The sequence below is a fragment of the Myotis nattereri genome (genome assembly GCF_964212035.1).
Source record: "Myotis nattereri genome assembly, chromosome: 5".
NCBI classification, from domain to species: Eukaryota; Metazoa; Chordata; class Mammalia; order Chiroptera; family Vespertilionidae; genus Myotis; species Myotis nattereri.
The window spans coordinates 19,092,701-19,112,938 of NC_138080.1; the positions used below are offsets into that span (position 1 = coordinate 19,092,701).

Sequence of the window (20,238 nt, forward strand, 5' to 3'; positions counted from 1 at the left end):
GAGCTGTGCCTTGTGGTCTCACAGGTCCCCCACCTGGCACCTTTGGCCCTGGGTGCTGCCCCCGCCCCCTGTCACCTCCTCCCGCCCCTGTCACCTACTGGTTGTCCCCTCACACACCAAGCTCTCGTCTTGCCTCTTGGCCTTTGCACGGGCTGTTCCGTTACTAGGAACGCCCTCCCCAGATCCACCTCCCCGTCCCCTAGTCATGCTCTGGCCGTGTTTACTTCTTTATGGCTCTGATCTCTGTGTTTGTGACTGCCAGGTGTCTACTGTGGCTCCTCCATCAGACTGGCTGCACCCAAGGGTGGGCACCCTTTTCTCCTCACTGGATTTCACAGATAAGGAAACCGAGGCCCCCAGAGGGGCAGCCACTGCCAGAGGTACCCAGGGACGGCAGAGTCACCACTCGAACCCAGGTCTGACAGCAGCCCACTGGCACCTGTCCACACCCTTCTCTCTTGCACCCAACCTATCTCCCCCAGCCAGGTGCCAATGGCTTATCAGAAGCTGCCAGGGCCTGGGCTGTCTGCTGGGCCCAGATTAGCCTCTGCAGGGGCCAGGGTTTCCCTCTCCACCCCCTTCAGGGCCCAGCATCTGCCTAGTGCCTGCTGCCCCCTGCCTGACCCCAGCACCCTGAGCCCAAGGCCTGGAGGGATCGTTCTGATTCTACTTCTATCCAGAACCTTCCCTTCCCATCCACCCCAAATGGGCCACTTTAACCCCACAATTGCACCACACCTTCCCCAACTCACACCAGCCCCCCCCCCCGAAGTGTCCTCCCCCAAGTCTGGGTTCTTCATGGTGGCCAGTGGGTCCCCAAGTGTGAGCCCTGGCTCACCACTCCTCACTTTGTAGCCCCAGGCAGCTGGCTTCCCTATCCCACCTTGGTCAGGTTCTGGTAAAGAGTCAGTGTGATCATTTACCTCACATTCCCTGAATACAGCAGGTGCTCAATACATGTCCAATGAAGACCCAATAGCCCTCCTCACCCGTGTCAACTCCCTTATTGGACTGTGCTTCCTTGGCACCTGGCCCACAGTGGGTGCTCCAGCAAAGCCAGCTGGTCAGAGGGAAGGATGCCTGACTCTCCAATGCCTCCTGTGGGGGCGGGGCCACATCCTCTGCAGGCCCCTCTACCAGTGCCAGGGGGGATTGGTGCAGCTGTCCTCAGGCTCGGGCTCAGGAGGCTACCAGGCTAGGACATGATGGAGATTGGCTCACCTGAACTCCCATATCCATTCTGGGACCCCAGACCAGGTGTCCACCTCCCATATTGTGACTACGAGTGTCCCCCAGCTACACACGACAGGCGGCCACTGGATGGGTCCTGCTTTATTAAGAACTGGCAAGGACCCCTCTCCCTGCTGTTCTGAGCCCACCGGGGGCCTGGGGAGAGTTAGGGGGCCAGGGAACCAGAGGAAGCCCTGGGCTCCCTAAGCTCCAATCAGGGAGAAAGCAGGCAGCAGCCACCCCTGTCCAGACAGTCTGGGTGGGACGGGCCCCTGGCCACTCAGCCCAATTCAGCTCTGGCTCCTTATACTCCAAGAGGCACAACTAGACCGGCCTTCCTGGATGGTGTGGAGGTGGCGGCCACACAATGGCCAAGATTGTGGGGTCCGGTGGTGGGCATGGCCATCACCCGCAGTCTGAAGGGGCCACGGGTGGCCACCGGCAGGGGGAGCTCTGGGCTGCCTGGTCTGGGGCGCCAGGCTGGGGAGGCAGGGGTGGGGGAAGTGGGTGTATGGCTTGGGTGATGAGGCTAGGCAAGGCCTGCAGGGAGGTGCCCAGCGCATCCAGGCGGCTTTCGAGGGCAGCCAGGCGGGCCTCAAGGTCCTCGTGCTGGGCGTGCAGTTCGGACATGAGGTCGTACATGGCATTCTGCGTCTGTGAGAGACAGAGGTGGGAGAGAAGAGGCTGAGTGAGACAGGGAGTGACAGACACACACACAGACAGTTGCAACTGTGAGGACATCCCCAGCCCTGCAGGTCTCCTGCTAGATCCCAGGAAATGGTGGGAGAATAGGTGAGGGACAGACAAGTTAAATGACAAGCTGGGGCCAGCAGGCCTGGGAAAGGCCAAGGGCTGTACTGGGGAGGGTGGATGTGACCAGAGCTGCCCTGAGGGATTGAACTGCCACATAACACAGACATTAGATGAGGGGTTGCACAGGGGTCTGGAGGGAGGTGCGTACCCAGAGGGTCTGACCCAATCCCAGACCCAGGAACACGACAGCCATAATCGCTGTTTGATGGGCCACAGGTGTCCCCACCACCTTTACTGCTCCCCACAGGGCAGCCAGCACGGGCCAGTGCTACTGTTCAGAAGGATCCACTCTCGCCACCAGGTGGCGCTACAACATCGCCCTGCGTCTCTCACCCCAGCTCCCGGTGCCCAGACCTGCAGGCGGGAACCGGAGTCCTCCGCCCCTCCTAGGCTTTGGAGGGGAGGACTGCAGGGGCAGGTCTGGCCGAGGCGGGAAAGCACCCCCAACCCCTCGCTCCGTGGGAGAGAAAGAGGATGAGGCACCGATTACACACCTGCAGACTCTCCCAGCCACTCCACACCTTTGCCCTCCTCCGTGCCCTCTACCCTTTCTTCTGTTCCCAGCAGGCTGACCCCCTGGGGGAGGACAAACCCCTCCCTCGGAGCCCCTCCTAGGGCCCCTGACCTTCACCCCAGCCTGCCTCAGGAACCACAGTCCCCAGGGTCAGACGGTAATACCTGGAGGCATCCAACACTGGGGTGGTTCATTTTGGCCCTCTCTGAGATTTAAACAAAATTGTTTTAAATTTAGGATATACAGGATGTCCCCAAAAATGTATACACACTTTGAATAATTAATTCCAATGGGTTAAATCTGAAAAGAAAGAAACACCATTGAGCTATTAGCTGTAAAGTGTGTACACATTTTTATGGGCCACCCTATATATTTTATTTTTGCCAGAGAAATACCAATTAAATTAGCAAACTTGGAAAGGAAAGCAGAAAAATTTGATTGGAAAACATTTTAACCTTGTTTAATTAAAAAAAATTAGAAACCCATATAATCCAATCTAATTAAAGACTGAATTCAAATAAGCTTTTGTACAATGTATTTTGAGAGTATACCACCATGATTACAAGGTTTATATAATTTAAAAATTAACATTTCAATAATTTGTGCTAAAGAAGTGTAATATGGATAATTCAAATTATAATTCCGAGTATCTGAGTTTTTCCAAGGCATTTCATACTTATAGCTATAATCTCATGTGACATCAAATTAGTTGGCCAATGATTTTTATATTCTCTTAGGGTTATGTTCTAGTTTCTACTAGCAATTGATTTATTTATTTTTAAAACATGTTTTTATTGATTTCAGAGCGAGGAAGGAGAGGGAGAGAGAGGCAGAAACACCAATGATGAGAATCATCGATCTGCTGCCTCCTGCACATCCCCTGCTGGGGATCAAGCTTGCCACCGGTCATGTGCCTGATGGGAATGCAACCGTGACCTCCTGCTCATAGGTCCACGCTCAACCACTCGCTGAGCCACGCCAGCAGGGCTGAGCTATTTCTTCAGGGTTCTAGAATTTTTTTCCTCTGTAATGTTCCCTTCCAAGTTCATTTTATGTAGGTTAATATTAAATTACTTTGCAATCTCTTGAAATGAGGAAGAGAGCAAGTCCACAATGAGCTGGGTATAAGAAGTGAAATAGAATAGGACTTAACATCTTCTAAAGATAACATTAAAGTAGCCTCTAACTGATAATCGACTACGGAGTGGGACCAATAGGCTAAGCTCACACATTGAACTATTTATGAAGTATGCAGCATCGTCAGGAGCAAGTTCTGAATCGTGTGAACACATTCTAAGAGAAAAGCAGGAGGAGGGTAGGACTTGATGTTTGAACCAACAAATAGATCCATTTATGACACAAACTGATCTTACTGAGCTTGTGGAATCAACTTTAATTTCCTAAAAGGCGTTGAGCTTCCTGTTGGTGCTATTAGTTGAATTTATATCCACAGCAAAAGTACCACATCATCAATTTTGCCCATATATACTATTTTCTTATATATTAATTTTAAAAAAAATAACACTAGCCCTGCCGGCTTGGCTCAGTGGTTGAGCATCAACCTATGAACCAGGAGGTCACAGTCTGATTCCCAGTCAGGGCGCATGCCCAGGTTGCGGGCTCGATCCCAGTAGGGGGCGTGCAGGAGGCAGCCGATCCATGATTCTCTCTCATCATTGATGTTTCTATCTCTCTCCCTCTCCCTTCCTCTCTGAAATCAATAAAAGTATATTTTTAAAAAATGAAACTACTGCCAATGTGAAGAGTAGCTTTTACAGACGTAGATTCCCGGAGTTGCTCTCACAGTCAGAGCTCTGGTCACGATGGGCCCTTGCAGACAGGGCTGGTGTTCCCTGGTGGCTCTTGCCGCCCTGCATCCCTTGCCCGTGTCACCTGCCAGCCCTGAGAACCCGGTGCTGCCCCTCCCTCGGCAGGAGCTGTGCCCTGTCCTTTACGGAAATGCCCCCTTTTCTCCCCAGAGACCCAACCAGCCCAGACCGGCCCAGGGAGCCATCCCACCTGGCCCCACCTTGCTCACCTTGGCCAGCTCTGCGAGTGTGTTGGCCTGGTCGTTCAGCTTTCCCTGCTCAATCTTCACACTCCGGAGCCTGGGGACAGGTGGGTGGGTGGGGTTGTGTGGAGGATGCATTTGTCGGGGGGATGGGGGAGTCCTGCATGCACTTGCCCCACCCAGGGGTGCCCTGTGGGACATGCAGTGGGGAGATGAGGTGGGGGTTGGGGCCTGGCCCCCTGCAGCCCACTCCCTCCCCACATGTAGGGGGCAGCAGGGCCTGGGAGGCAGCTCAGCCACCAACCAAGTGACCACCGTCTGGCTATGTCCACAGGGCCTGAGGCAGGATGTCTCGGTAAAGCCTGCACTGGTCTGCAGGGTGGACACAAGCCCTGGCCGCCTCCAGGAGCTGCCCCGGGATGCACCCTGACCCATGACCACCATGCACCCCTGACCCTCAGGGAGAGACTTACTTCTGAGCTCTGGCAGGACCCGGTGGAGCAGAGAGAAATCACAGGGCAATTTTAATCTCAGCACTTGCTGGGCAGCTCATGCCCAATGCTGCCATCCTCCCACATGCTGACCCCTGGACCCGAGGGGCTGTTGCCCTTGCCCTGCAGAGGGGCTCAGCTTCTGAGAGGGCAGTGCCAGCCCCCCAGAGATGCACCTGTCCTCTGTCCCCTCCCCCGAGCAGTATCCACCCAGCCCTGGCCAGGACAAATGCAGCTGCCTCGCTCTGCAACTCTGCCGTCTGCCAACTGGTGCCAGGCACCTGGCCCTAGAGGTGACTTTTAGTCCAGGAAACTATACCCATGATGTTTCCTAAGGGGGAAACTGAGGCTCATAGTGGCAAAGCCAATGGCTGGTAACACCATGGCAGGATCTGGTCAGCCTCTATGCCCCTGGACTCCAACAGCTGCCCGAGGCATGGGGCATGGGCCTGTGTGTCCTCGCCCTTCCTCTCCATGCCTCTGTAGTTAAACTGGCCAGGAAGATGGTTCCAGGTAAGACTCTCTTCTTCACTGGTTCAAACTCAGCCCGTGTGCCCATATGCAATGGACGCATGGGGAGGCCCCTCAGGGCCCACCATGCTGAATACTGCCGGGCCCCCCAGACCCAGCCCTCAGCCTGGAGAAATGGAGGTGAATACAGACGGCCCCAGAAGGCTGCTGAGGAGCCCTGACGTGCCTTCCCTGGGGAGTCATTCTTGGCTTCTCTATAACCTTTCTGTCATCTGGGTTGAATGGTGTTCCCCACAAAAGATATATTGAAATCCTAACCCCTAGGACCTCAGTATGTGACCTGGTTTCACCAGGTGAAGATAAGTCACTGGGGGGAACCCTAACCCAATGATTGGTGTCTTTATACAAAAGGTGGAGTCTGTACACAGACACGCACAGATGGAGGACAGTATGAAGACGCAGGAAGAACAGCTCATGACAATGACCATTGGAGCGATGCATCTGTCAGCTCAGAACGCTGGACGCTGCCAGAAGCCAGGAGAGAGCCCTGGAACAGAACCTCCCTGGCACCTTCAGAGGGAACAGGGCCCTGCTGACACCTGGATTTTGGTCTTCTGGCCTCCAGGACAGTGATCATAAATTCTGCCGCTTCAAACCACCCACTTATTACAGCCACGGAGACACGCACACTCCCCACTCCGTCTCCTCCGAGACCACCTCTTCCTTTCCTCTGGCTTTGCACACAGCGCTCCCTTCGGGGGCCTCTCCAGCTCAAGGACGTGCCCCGCTGCCTCGTGTGTGCAGAGCAGACCTCGTTTCCCTGGCGCGTGCTCGTGCCCACCGCCTTGCCTTCCTCAAGCTGTGGGCACTCCTTGGTATGCAGCCTGCCTCTCAGTTTCCGACTCAGATCTTATCCACCCTCAGGCCCTACTGCACACTTGCTTGACTTCATCATCTGTTCTTACAGGGCCACTGGTTTTGGTGGGGGGTGGGGGGTGGGGGTGCAGGGGGATCTAAAGGTGAGTGCAACAGTCCTGCCCCAGAAGAGATGGTCACAGATCATTCACAGAGCAGGTGCCTTCTCCCCAGACCTGGCTCTCCTCAGTTCTCATACTCCTGCTTTCCCCAAAGAACTTTCTGGAACATCCCATAGGGCAAGATCCAGGGCGGGGCCACATCTACTGTCCCCCACACCGGCTGGTGCAGGAAACGCTTGTGGAATGACAAAACGACCAGATCGAGGGTGGAAGTACCAATTCCAGTTCCTATATTTAGAAAACACTGTGTTTTCTAAATAAACACAGTCAGGCCCAGGTGAGTCATCCGGTCACCGGACTGCGTTCGATCGGTATCACCCTCCTGGGAAAGAGGCACATCACCATCATCTCCGCTTTACACATAAGGTACTTGGAGTAGGGTAGTCACCTGTCCAGGCCCCACTGTTCGGTGGGAGAGACCGGATTGGGAACCAGTGGTCAGCTAACAACTATGGGAGAGTCAGCAAGGGGAGGTCCCTGTCCTCAAGGGTCTCAAAGGCTTGTGAGGAGGCAGGACTAACACCTGGGCACAGTGAAGTCAATGGATACCAGCTCCTCTCCCGGGTGTTCAGATGGTGGTGGAAGCAGAGGCAGAGAGCAGGGGCTGGGGGTGAGGTGGACGCTATGTGCTACCAAGAGGTTGCTCTGTGCTGGGGACCATGCCAGGCATTTCTGCGAATCGTCCCATTTAGACCTCCCGAAGTCCTGGGGAGTGGGGATCATTATCATTCGGAAGCAACCCAATTATAACAGCAAACACAATACATGTAAAGGAACTAAACTCTCCAGTTAAAAGACAAGGATGGTAAGCAGCATAAGGAAACTTTTGGGGGGATGGATCTGTTCATTATCTTCACTGTGATGATAGTTTCATGGGTGTGAATATAAGTTAACACTCATCGCACTGTACACTTTAAGTAAGTGCAGTTGACTATGTCAATTGTACCCCAATAAAGCTGTTTCTAAAAAAGAGGTAAACATGATTGAACAGAATTAAACCATTAAAGCCCAGCTGGTGAGCCTCTTCTCCCATGGCCTGGCCTCTCCCTGGTAAGTGGTCATTCTCCTTTACCTCTGGACGCCCCGGCTCTGGGCTGCCCCAGCCGCACCTGGGCTCCCTGCTCTATCCACCTCCCCACCCCACCACTCACACTGGTGTCCCCTGTGCGGCCTCTTGGTTATGGTTGAGTCGGTTGCCTTCCTGCTGCACTAGCTCAGACCCTCACTCTGCTCACCTCACTCTAAGTCATCAGCCCCTGAGTCTGGCCTGTGAGTTCTGGGGGCAGGAGCCCTCTCGGGCACCGAGGAGAAGCCACTTGTGAATGGGTTTTCTCGTGATCTGAGACACGGGAACTCTCTCCAGAGAGGCTCATTCTGAAAAGTGCCTAGGAACATGTTTTTACTCTTTTAAAAAATCAGGTGCCACGTGACTCAACCCCACAGAATTCGGAGCTGTGTAAATTTTGGACAGGGTGCTGTCTCATGCACCCTATATGTGGCCCTTGAAATGTGGTTAGTCCGAATAAAAACAAGCTGTAAGTGTAAGATATGCAATGGACTTTGAAGATTTAGTACAACAAACTTTATAAAGTATCTCAATGATTTTTTAAATCTTAATCACATGTTAAAATAATAATTTGGATACACTAAATAAATATATTAATTTTATTTTACTTGCTTCCTTTTGCTTTTTTAAAAAAATGTGGCTACTAAGAAATGTGAAATTATACATGCAGCTCATATGATATTTTTAGTGGACAGTAACTGGCATTTCACATCCTGTGAGATTTCATGTCCTGTGAGCCAAACCTGGCGGATGCCTGTTTAGAAAACAACCTGGAGCACAGACACACCCACTCATCTCCACTGCCTTCCTGTCACCACAGCAGAGCCGAGCAGAGACAGACGACCTGGCCCACGGCGCGGGGAATGTTTACTATCCGGCCCGTTACAGGAAAAGCTGCCAACTCTGGTGGCACATCTGACTCACCTGAGGAATTTAAGCTTAAGCCCAGGCTAATCCCAGACTGTGGTGTAACTGGTGTTGGGTGTGGCCTGTAGGATTTTTAAAAGCCAGCTGAGTGACTCTAACGAGCAGCCAAGGATGAGAACCACTTGAATAAGTAATTCTCAGGACAAAGGGACAAAAGAGGAAATTAAGTAATTTCTAATTATTCCACACGAGCTTATAGATCAGGCCACAGATTCTGAGCTTCCTGCCAGCCAAAGCAAAAGCGGACACTGCTTCAGTGTCTAAGGGGTACAATCATTTGGGCTATCCCAGGGAATAAAATATGCTTCTTGCCATTTATGTTGGATGGACTGCATGCCTTATCAAAGGTGATTTCCCTGGACGAATGCTGGGCCCATCATATATCTCCCTCTGGCCAACCCCACTACCCCATCCAACAGAAGCTGCTGGCCCCAATCAACTGACCACCTAGCATAGGAGGGCTGGGCTGTCTGGCCTGGCCCTTGGCCTCTTCCCGTGGGGGGTGTCACGCTGCCTCCGCCCCAGGCGGACACAGAAACGTGAGTGGGAAAGGTGCTGGACTTACTGATGGATGGCTTGGAGGAACTTACGCTGGTGTTTCCGAACCCGGGCGTAGTCTGGCTTCTTCACCAGCCTGGTATGTTTGTAGATGAGCCACGTCTCCCTGAGAACGTTAGCAGCGGCATTTTTCACCTGGGGCCAGAGAAAGAGCAGTTCCCCATTTCACACTGGGGAAACCGAGGCACGGTGAGGTCAACCTGCCAAGGTCAGCTGGTAAGTTGCACTTGGCTGCCTGGTCCCATCGTTCCTGCCTCTCACTGCCTGGCCCGCGGCGGGGCTGTGACTGGGCACACAGGTGGACGCCTGTGGCCTTCACCACGTCTCTGTGCACAGCTCACGGGCGTTCTCACACGTGGCAGAGCCCAGTGCGGTGTGGGCATGCACAGGGCAGGGTGGTGACCTGTGGGCACATGGGTGCGCCTGCAATGGGCAGAAGGCGGGGAGGGTCTGCCCTTGATGATCAGCAGAGGCGGCCGTGAGGGGCTGGCACCCTTACCCGCTTGGTGAGCTGTGTGTCCATCATGAAGTTGTGCACGTGTTTCTCTGCCTTGGTGAGCTCCAGCTTCCGGGCCACCACCGCCACCACGAGCGCTGTGCAGCCCGCCCCCTGCGTGAGGAGGGTGGGAGCACATCAGCATCCTGCTTTATGTGGATCCCAGGCCAAAGCAGGACACGCTCCCTCCTCCAGGAAGCCTGTCCTGATCCCACCTTTGACTTTACCCTTCCCGCCTGCAGTGCTGGCACAGAGTTCACTGACGCCCGACCCCATGTGCTTTATCCATCAAATGTGTCCCACAGATCAGCTCATTTTATCCCAACAACTCTATTCATATCTCCGTTGGGCAGAGGGGGAAACTGAGGCTCGGAGATAAGAAAGGGACGAGGAACAGCAGGATCTGCAGGCAAGTTTGGGGCCGATGACCGTGGAAGTGGGAGGATTTAGAATCTGCCAGGGCTTTGGGTCTGGGTATTGGGGACAGAGACTGGGCTAACAGGTTATTGATCGGTAACGAGGGTCCGCTGACAGCGAGAAGGGACGTGTCAGGGGAGGGCCAGCCAGCTGCCCACAGTGGGGCGTCTGCAGAAGGGAAGAGGCAATGCAGGTCCCAGCAGGCGGGAAGTGGGGAAGGACGCCTCCTCATGTGGGTTCCCTGGTGGGTGCCACCACTCTCCCCAGGATGCCCTTAGTGGCAGCCCAGCCTGAAAAGGAGGTCACTGGGGGCTGCTGGGAGGGACGGGGGGCAGGAGTGAGGCGCCAAGGAGGAGGGAAGGGTAGGTAAGGGAGGGGCAGCAAAAGGCAACACAGGAGGAAGGAAGTGGGGGAGAGGGGAGGTTCTGCCACTGAGAAGTGGGGTCCAGGGAGCCTAGGACACTCAGGGGGTGTCATCAGCCTCAGAAGTGACCAGGAAGTAGGTGGCAGGGGCTGGAGATGGAGCCAGAAGTTGGTTCTCTGCCTGCGCTGGAGGCTGTCCCTGGTGCTTCACCGGCCAGCTGCTTCCTCCTGCGGCTGCTGAGTACAGGGTGGAGGAGGGAGAAACCCCGGCTTGGGCCCTGAGGGCGGGGGCTGGGGGTGTGGCTGGCACTAGTTCAATTTTTCTCAGGGGTGGAAGGAAACACTTATGGGGAGGAGTGGACAAGGGCCAGGGACACTGTCAAACTCTCCTGGTTGGCCACCATGCCCAGCTTGGTGAGGTGGGCACCAAGGTACCCGCCAAGGAAACCCTGATGAGGGTTCCTGATCAGGGCAAGGGCGTTGGGAGGACCCATGAGCCTGTTCTCAGGAAAAGCCCTGTGATTAGGGGCAAAGCCACAGGCTGGGGACCTGCACGTGGCGGAAAGAGAACAGATGACCGCTCTGCACAACAGCACAGTGGCCACGCTGAGCAAAAGACGCTGGGCTCAGAGGCAGCCCCGCTGGGAGACCTTGAAGTTCAAGAACAGGGAAGCACGTGGTTGGTGAGACAGTGGCCGGGATGAGTCTGTGAGCAGTGACCGGGAGGGGGCGCGCTGGGCACAGATGGAACAGGAGAGAGCTAACAGAGTAGCTAAAAGGGACCCAAGCATGACCGTGTGTGTGTGTGTGTGTGTGTGTGTGTGTGTGTGTGTGTGTGTGTGCGCGCGCGCGCGCGCGCACTGGGGGCGAGGGCTGGGAGTCAGCTATAGGCTGGACATGAAACTGGTTTTCTGGAAGGAGCCGCATCCCAGAGAAGAGAGCACGGCTTTTCCATTTCACTGAGGGTTTTCTGGATTTAAACTCATTTATCTGAATGTTTTGTTTGTTTATTTGGAAAGTTCATTTGCTGGGAGGGGGGGAGGGATTGGCTGAGCTTTACTTCCCCCCTTCCACTGTCACAAAATAACATAAGCAAAGTGCACGATGCCGTTTCACAAGAGGGGCCGCTCAGCTTGGCCAGGAGGGCGGCCTGGTGGGGAGGCAGGAGGAAGCCGACCCCCAGCGGCGGTGTCCAGACAGGAGGGAGTGAGAAGTGAAGAGGAACAGAGCAACTGGGCTTCAGGTTTCAAGAGATGGTGGCAAGTGGGGACAGTGCGTTCGGAGAAGGGGGCTGTGCGGAGCCTCTGTGACGGCCCTTCCTCCTGCAGGAGGACAGGAAATGGTGGTGGGGATGGCGTCATGTTTTTGCAAGAACAAACGCCTGTCTGTGCGGTACAGCTTGTGACGGTGACCTCCCTGTGGGGGGCGGCGGGGGGGGGGGATGTCCAAGGGCCCGGCCTTACCATGATGCCGGTGAGCAGGCACACGCCTTTCCCGCAGTAGGTGTGTGGCACCATGTCTCCGTAGCCAATGGAGAGGAAGGTGATGGAGATGAGCCACATGGCCCCCAGGAAGTTGCTGGTCACTTCCTGTTTATCGTGGTACCTGGGGAGAGTAGGGAGGGCTGGTCAGCCCGCACTGGTCCCTCCTCCGTCATCACACCCGCTGGGCAGTGCCTTGAATCAGGGAGCCAGTCACTCCGAGGGCTCCCATGATAAAGGCGTGGTTGGGGGGGGTGCTTCCGGGACAGAGGGCACCCAAATCCTCCTCCCGGGCTCCCTTTCACCGACCCCAAAGCTGCTGCTCCAGCCCTGGTCATGGAGCAGAGGGTCCAGGCGAGGGTACGTCCACCTGTGTCCACGCATGTCCACCGGCTACCTTTCCCATAGACAGACATACAGACAGGCGCGGACACGGGTGGCCATGGGCACCAGAAGCAGCAGGGAGTGGAGGTGAGGATTCACATCAGACACCAGGAAGAACTTCCCTAGCCAGCCAGGCCCTGAGGGAGGGGTCTGTCGGGGAGACGGGGGTTGAAGAATCATGCTCCAGGACTTGGGTGAAGAGGGATATGTGGAGGGCAGCACCAGTCACCCCAACCCAGGCCTGGGTTGATCTGGGGGTAAGGAGAGAGGGGACAGCATACTTAGCCCTGGGGAGAGGCCTGGGGCTAACCTTTTGATGTGTGTGTGTGGGGGGGGGGGGGGAGCGGGGCACAGGCCCCAAGGCCTTGCAAAGCACACTGCTTTGTCCCCATCACAGCCTGGCCTGGGACCCTGGCCACACAGACTATGGACAGGTTCCACCTGTGTCGGCCCAGGCTGGGGGCCGAGGGGCTGGTTCTCTGGGTCAGGGGGCAGCTCAATGTTCTGCTCTAGGCCAGCCCCCAGCCTGCAAGGCCCCTTCAGCTTGGGGAGCCCTTTCCAACTAACACCCTCCTCAGCAGGCCTCAGGCCACCTGAAACCCCCGCCAGCGGGCAAAGACCTCCACGGAAAGGGTTCAAGGTAAGAGGCCAACCATGGTGGCACAGAGGAGGTGGGCCCCTCGCTGCAGTGGGCAGGGGCTGGGGCCGGGGTTCAAGGTGGGGAGGAGATGGAAGGGAAGCCCCAGTGAGAGCGGGAGGGATGGAGGCCATCACAGCAGGTCTGGTGTTTGGGAGTCTCCGCCCCTCTGGGGGGCTCCCATGCTGCTTGCCGGGTGCAGGGGACAGAAACTGACCCCCTCTTTCACTGACGTACCTGAACCCCAAACTGCCTCAGCCTCCAACTCTGGGGACACCAGCACCCCCAACTCAGGAGGCAGGAGGGGGCACTCCAGCCATGGTGGGTGCTGCAGAACCCCCAGGACCAGGGAGGGGGCATGCGGGAGAGGAGGTGGGGGCGGGGCAGAGCTGCGGGGCAGAGGGAGGCAGGCGAGGGGGGTTCAAGCAGCAATCTGGGCTCAGAATTTAGGATTGGCTGCCCCCCACCCTGCCCATTCCCCACCCCCGCCTGGGCACCCCTGAAATGATCCAGCCTGGACCTCAGGGATGCCTGAGGAGGGACGCCCCTCTCTCATTCCCCAGACCTTGATCCTGAGCCTGCCCTGAAGGGAGGGGAACAGGCTGTGGGAACTGACATTGGGGGCTACGAGGGGTCCATGGAGGCCCCGTGTGACCCCCAAATGGTAAGCCCTTATGACAAGGAGGGGGGCTTGAAGACTGAGGACTGAGGTCCTGGGGGGCAAGTCCAGCCCAGGGACCCCTCCCCCAGGAAGCCCAATCATAGCACCACCTGACAGGCCCCTCCAGAGCCTTCCGCAACCAGGCACGAGGCAGGAGACCCCTCCTGGACAAGGTGTCCCTCCGCCCTGAGAGGCCCAGCAGAGCCCCTCCCTCCCTGAATCCCGGGGGTTGGGAGACAACCAGAAACAGGCTCTTAGAAATGTCCCTTTGCCCCTGAGAGCCTCAGTTTCCCCATCTGTAACTTGGGTTGAGAACAAAACCCAAGTAGGGGTCCTAAAGGCTGGGCCAGTTTTCCTTCACCCCAGACTCCAGATCCCCGGGTCAGCTGCCCAAACAAGATGCTAGAGCTCAGCCCTTCTTCCTCCCCTCACCTTGGACAAAGCCCCCAAGGACCCCAAGTGGACAGAAGCTGAGAATGGCCTGCCTCCCACTGTCCACTGCCCTGAGCCTGACTCAATCCTACCTGCCCCTCTGCCTCGCGTCCCCCCCCCCCCCCCCCCCGCCCTCCAGGGATGGACTCTCCCCACCCCCGCGAGCTCCTGCCAGCCTGGCCACCCTGCCTCCCCTCCCCATGCCCTCCCCTCTCGGCAGCTAATCTTAAATTCCTCACGGGCAGCATGGTGGCAGCAGCTCTGCGCACACAGCTTGGCCAAAGCTGGGACTCACATGTTTCCCCTACAGTCCAGCGGGGCAGGCAGAGGGGAGAAGGAGAGCAAGTTACACTGGGGTGGAGACAGGCAGATGGCGGGCATCCCTGTGCCTGCTGCCTCCACTGCCTGGGCCAGAGGTCAGAGGCCGGCTGCCTGCCCGCAGAGTAGAGGGGCTGGGAGAAAGAGGAGCATGAGTCCCCCTGGAGGAAAGTGGGAGGAAGGGCGCTGGGGCCGCAGAGGGGTGTGGGTCAGGGGTGGTTGGGGACACAAGGCTGGAGTCCCAGGGTTATGGACAGTCACTGAGGCCAGGAACTGGACGGGGCAGGGAGGGGAGATCAAGGGGATGAAAGAGCTGGCGGGAGGAGCCTTGGGTCACGGAAGTCATGGAGGGCCTGGTGTCATCAGCGTCCGGGTCAGAGTCAGGAGTGACTGCTAGGGAAGCCCTGGGCACCCGAGATCATGGGTGGGCCTGGGGCTCACTGGGATCAGGGGGACAGAAGCGACGGCTGAGGGAGCTCTGAGCCACTGAAGTCATGGGTGGGCCTGGGGCTCACCGGGTTAGGGGCTGGGGGTCAGGACACACCTCTCGCAGACGCGCACGGTCCAGGCAGCGATGATCCAGGAGGAGATGCTGAAGACCAGCAGCACGGTGCCCGGGCAGATGGTCATGAGCGTCTTCATGACGAAGCGCGTGTTGAAGGTGATCTTGTTGAGCGCCCCGATGCTGCGGGACGAGGCGTCCGTGAAGATCTTGCTGTGCAGCAGCATGACGCGGCCCAGCAGGTAGAGGCGCAGGAACATGGGCACCGACAGCAGCACGTCCACGTCCGCCTCGGCCGCCGCGGGCGCGTACGTGAAGGCCAGCCGCGCCGTCCAGGTAAAGCGGTAGTGGCCGGGCACCGGGTGGATGGCACACACGGCCAGCTCCAGGGAGATGAGGAGGACGCGCTCGCACGTCATGGCGATGCGCCAGTCGTCCGCCCCGTTGTCCACCATGAACAGCTGCGGGGGGCGGACAGGCAGCGGCGGGTCTCAGACACACACCCAGGCCCCCCGGCGAGACCCGCGATGAAATCCCTCCCACTCGACTTTTACCAGGACACGCCTCCTCGGCAACACTCCTTACATCCCGGGGTTGGCCACTCTTCACACTAAACATGGGGCCGGTGGTCCACAAAGAGTTAAACACGGAATGACCATGACCCAGCAAGCCCAGTCCTAGGCGGGATCCGCAAGAGAAATGAAAGCAGACGGAACAAATGCTTGTACGTGGGCAGCCGCAGCCGCACTGCTGACACCGCCGAAGCGGAAACAGCCCAGTGTCCGTCCAAGGACCAGAGGATGAACACAGTGTGTCCATTCACAGGAAGGAGTGCTGCTCAGCCAGAAGGAGGAATGGACGCTGGCACACCCCACGGTGCGGGTGGCCCTCGAAAATGTCAGGCTGAGGGGCAGAAGCCAGACACAAAGGCCTCCCCAGGGCCCAGGGGCCACGCTGCCACCCCCGTGGGTCTGGAAGGCGGGGCCCTCAGCTCTCCTGGAATCTGCCTGGCGAGCTCTGAGGCTTGATCAGAACCCATGCCCTTTGTTCTTTTGGGTCCTCCCTTTTGGAAGAGGAATGTCTGTCCGATGCCTGTGCCAGCTCGTGTCTGAGTCACTGCTGGAGAAGCAGCTCACCTTAACCTCACCCGGATCTCACTTAGATGACATTTAAATGAGACTTTGGACTTGATGCTGAAATGGCTTAAGGCTTTGGGGGCTATTGGGATGGAATGAAATGCATTTTGCATGGACGAAGGACATGAATTTGGGGGATGGACCAGAGGGTGGATTGCTATGGGCTGAATCGTGTCCCCTCAAAATTCATATGCTGTGCATATAAGCATAACCAATGGCCATAAGACACTGGGGGGTAGGGGAGGTCAGGGGATTGTCAAGGGCGGGGGGGCGGGGGGCGGGGGGAAAGGAGACATATGTAATACTCTTTGTAATACTTTAAACAATAAAAAAAAAAATTCATATGCTGAAGCCCTCTCAACAGGACTGTATTTGGAGACAGGGCCTTTAAAGAGGTGATTAAGGTTAAATGAGGTCATGAGGTCATAATACTATAGGACTGTGTCCTTTTAAGAAGAGGAAGAGCCCTGGCCGGGTGGCTCAGCTGTTTGGAGTGTCGTCCCGTACACCAGATGGTTGCGGGTTGGAGCCTCAGTCAGGATGTGTGCGAGAGGCAACCAATTGATGTTTCTCTCTCACATAGATGGCTGTTTTTCTCTCTCTCTCTCCCTTCCTCTCTCTCTAAAAATCAATAAAAAATCATATCTTCGGGTAAGAATTAAAATATAAAAGAAGGAGAAGAGGAAGAGACACCAGGAATACATGTGCACAGGGGAAAAGGCCATGTGAGGACACAGTGAGAACGTGGCTGCCTGCAAGTCAAGGAGAGAGGCCTCACCAGGACCCAGTCCTGCCAGCCCCTGATCTTGGACTTGCGGCCTCCAGAACTGTGAGAAAATAAACTTCTGTTTGTTGAAGCCACTCAGCAGTGCAAACGTCCTTCTTTCTTTTTAGGTTGAATAGTAAATAAATGAATAATATATAAATATATGAATAATACAATGAGCCCTGGACAGTTTGGCTCAGTGGATAGAGCGTCGGCCTGTGGACTAAAGGGTTCAGGTTTGATTCCAGTCAAGGGCATGTACCTCAGTTGCAGGCTTGATTCCTGGCCCTGGTCAGGGCTCGTGAGGGAGGCAACCAATCAATGTGTCTCTGTCACTCTGATATTTCCCTCTGTCTCTCCCCTCCCCTGCACTCTCTCTAAAAAATCAATGGGAAAATATCCTTAGGTGAGGATTAACAACAACAAAATAATAATACAATGAATAGCAACTCCACTGTATGAATAGACCACATTTGGTTTATCCATAAGCCTGTTAACAGAAATCTGACTTCTTTCCACTTTCTGGCTATTGTGAAGAGGGCTGTTATGCACATTTGTGTGCAAGTTTTTGCGTGGATATTTTTGTTTCTCTTGGATCTATACCTAGGAGTGGATTTGCTGGATCATTTGGTAACTAACTCTGTGAGTAACTGTTTGAGGAGCTGCCAGACTGTTGTTCCCAATGGCTGTACCCTCAGAACTGCTTCCTTTCAGCTCAGTTCTCACTGCCCCTTCTCTGCTGCCCTCAGCCACATCCAGGGCCCTTCCCGTGTGCCCGACCTGGTGCCTTCACAGACATCTACACATGGGTGCGACCCAGGTAGGATTTTCCTCCACCCACTTCCTGCCAGACTGTCAGGGGTCAGAGGCCAGAGGTGAGGAGCCAGATCTGACAACCTTTGGTGTCCCTGGGACCTGGCACCTCTGTGGGCATGCCTGCCTGGCATGCCCTGAGCTGGACTCAAGCCTGGCCTGGTTTTGATTAATCCCCCAACAGAAGAACAAACTCCCTGGCCTGGGATAAGTCTTCTAAATGTAGGGTCCTATTGAACACGAAAGGAGTCTGGTGTTAATAACACTGGTTTCCACCACTGTCAGCCCTCGGAAGACCCCAGGGCTCCACATGGGCCATGTGTGCCGGACCCTAGCTCACCCCCACCTCCCACCCTGCGCTCTGACGGACCCTTTCTCAAATAATCAATACAAATTAAAACACAGACACACGTTCCAGGAAACTTTAGAGCAGCCGAAAGGGTGTGTCTTCACAGAGATCCTTTTCTATGAGGAAGCTCCCGGCCCTCTTATGTTTAGGGGGCGGGGCTTCCAGGTGGCTGGTGTGGAGGGAGAGGGGTACCCCAGCCCAGCTGGGCACTGACCTGGATTTCCCGGGCATGGTAGAGGATAACCAGACCCAGCAGGATGACTGTGGAGAGGCTGATGAGGCATTTGAGTGCAAATGAGTACAGGGACTCCTGGGCAGAGAGAGAGCAGATAGCAGGACCATGCTGAGGGGGTGGGGCAGCCCTCTGACCCTCATACCTGGGCACTTCACTCGGAAGGTGACACTCCTGCCCTTACTCTTAGGCCTGGGCTTCGAGTAAGATGGATCAGTGCTTTACAGTTTGTAAGGCCTGGCTTCATGTGGGTATAGGACTTCCGAATGTGTAAGGCCTGGCCTCCTGTAGGCTCAGTACGTCACGGGTTATAAGGCCTAGCCTCATACGGACATAGCACTTCAGAGTTTATCAGGCCTGTTCTCGCACAGGCACAGCATTTCACAGTTTACAGGCAGACAGCCTGATCTCTCTCTGTCCTCACACACTCGCAGGCAGCACTCAGGGGCCCATAGCCAGGCTCATAACCTGGCCCCAACTGCTGGGGGGCAGGGGGACGCTCTTTCCCAGCTCTCCACCCAGGCCTTGTCTGGAGCTCCCCCAGCCCAGGCGTATCCTGGGGGACATCCCCTACCCCACCTTGAGCCAGGGTATGGCCCTTGGTGCAAGCGAGGGAATGGACTGGAGTCTCCGGCCCCATCTGCGGTCTCCCTGCCACCCCAGGAAGTGGGCACAGCAGGATCCCCAGGAGCCCCCCATCTCCCATCTCTAGGGTCCCCTGTACCCCCCCCCTCCTGGGGCCGATGTGCCCTGATTCCATTCCCCAGGGATGACAGGGAGCCAGGTGTACCCGGCAGGGCCTCTGTGGGGTGCTGGGTAGGGTTTCCCTGAGGTGTCAGGGGCAAGGGCCATGCCTACCTTCGTGTAGACCCCCCAGGACAGCTCCGTCTCTGTCACCATGACAACGATGCCAAACATGCCAAAGATGAGGGCGTAGTCACTAAGGCGCTTCCGCTTCTCGAAGAGCACCCGCCGGTGGCCCAGGCGGTGGCCCACGTTGGGGGGCCTCTTGGAGCCCCTCTGCCCAACCACCTCATCCTCCTCATCGTCTTCCTCCTCCTCCTGGTCCTGGGGATGCCCTCGGGGGCTGCCGGGTGAGAGCCCGCCCAGCTCGTTCTTGGCCACCACGACTTGGAGGCCTGAACTATGTGGGGGCTGCAGGGGGCAGCTGGCCTCGGCGTCCGGAGGGTCTCGGGTCAGGGCCCCCAGTCCGCCTCCCAGCGGCCGCCCCCCACAGCCATTGTGGCTGTGGTTGTTCATGACTATGTGGGTGCCGGGGCTGGACTCACGGCAGGCTGCCTGGGGCCCGGCATGGCTCAGCGGCTGGGCTCCCACGCTGACCTGCAGGGGCATGAGGGACATGGTCATGCCAGCTGGTCAGAGGGCCCGGGACCACTGCTGCCACTCCACTCTGAGACCTGGGAGGCCATGAACTCAGAGCAGCTGACACATGGGTTTGCCATTCTAGAAACATCCAAGTCAACCTATTTCCCTCCCCTGCTAGAACCCTTAAACCCGCCTGTGGCTCCGCAGTGTCATTGCGTAAAAACCAAACTCCCCACCGTGGCCAGGAGGCCCTCTGGGGTCCGAGTTCCACACCATTCACCCTTCTCATTCTCCCCAGAATCACTCTCTTCCAGAAACAGTGGCCTCCCCCTCACCTATCCCAACCAGCTTGCCCCTGCCTCAGGCCTTTACATGTGCTGTGCCCTCCGCCTGGAAAACCCTCTATCTGACCTTTGCCCACTGACTTTCTGGGTCTCCAAGTACCTCGAGAATGCCTAGCACACAGCCAATTCCCAGGAAACACTTCTGTATGCCCTGAGGTTGAACTGGCAGTTTTCCTGGGAGGAGCAGCGGTCATGCAGGGGCACAGTCGGGAGGCGATTCCAACCGGGGCTAGTCTCCCACTGACCTTCAGGCTCTTGGACAATTTAACCTCACTTTGCTGAGCCCCCAGTTCCTCCCCTCAAGCTGTTCCAAAGCCTTAACACATGTAGGCAGGTACAGGATATGGTAGGGTAACATTAGGGACTGAGGCTAGGGCTAGATAGAGACCCCCAGCTCCCTCCTGCCTGGGTGGAGGGAGGTCAGTGGTCTCCAAACAGATTCTAGGACCAACATGGCGATCTG

At 56.4% G+C, this 20,238-nt stretch overlaps 1 protein-coding gene across 3 annotated transcripts; it reads right to left on the reverse strand.

The window, feature by feature from the left end:
* Positions 1–1,312: 1,312 nt before the first annotated feature.
* Positions 1,313–19,816, reverse strand: KCNN1 (potassium calcium-activated channel subfamily N member 1). Of its 3 annotated transcripts, none has more exons than XR_013996092.1 (8): positions 18,964–19,365; positions 18,088–18,183; positions 14,852–15,270; positions 11,858–11,999; positions 9,618–9,728; positions 9,122–9,253; positions 4,596–4,665; positions 1,313–1,884 (listed from the first exon to the last, which is right to left on the reverse strand). XR_013996092.1 is itself a non-coding variant. In XM_081092987.1 (8 exons), exons 1-8 carry the CDS (start codon positions 19,363–19,365, stop codon positions 1,636–1,638), a joined length of 1,617 nt encoding a protein of 538 aa, XP_080949113.1. In that variant the 5' UTR covers positions 19,366–19,380; the 3' UTR covers positions 1,313–1,635. The 3 variants fall into 3 exon arrangements, 2 of the variants coding, with proteins under 2 accessions (XP_080949113.1, XP_080949114.1); XM_081092987.1 differs by having other exon boundaries at positions 9,126–9,253; positions 18,964–19,380; XM_081092988.1 differs by lacking the exon at positions 18,088–18,183 and having other exon boundaries at positions 9,126–9,253; positions 18,964–19,816.
* Positions 19,817–20,238: the final 422 nt, after the last annotated feature.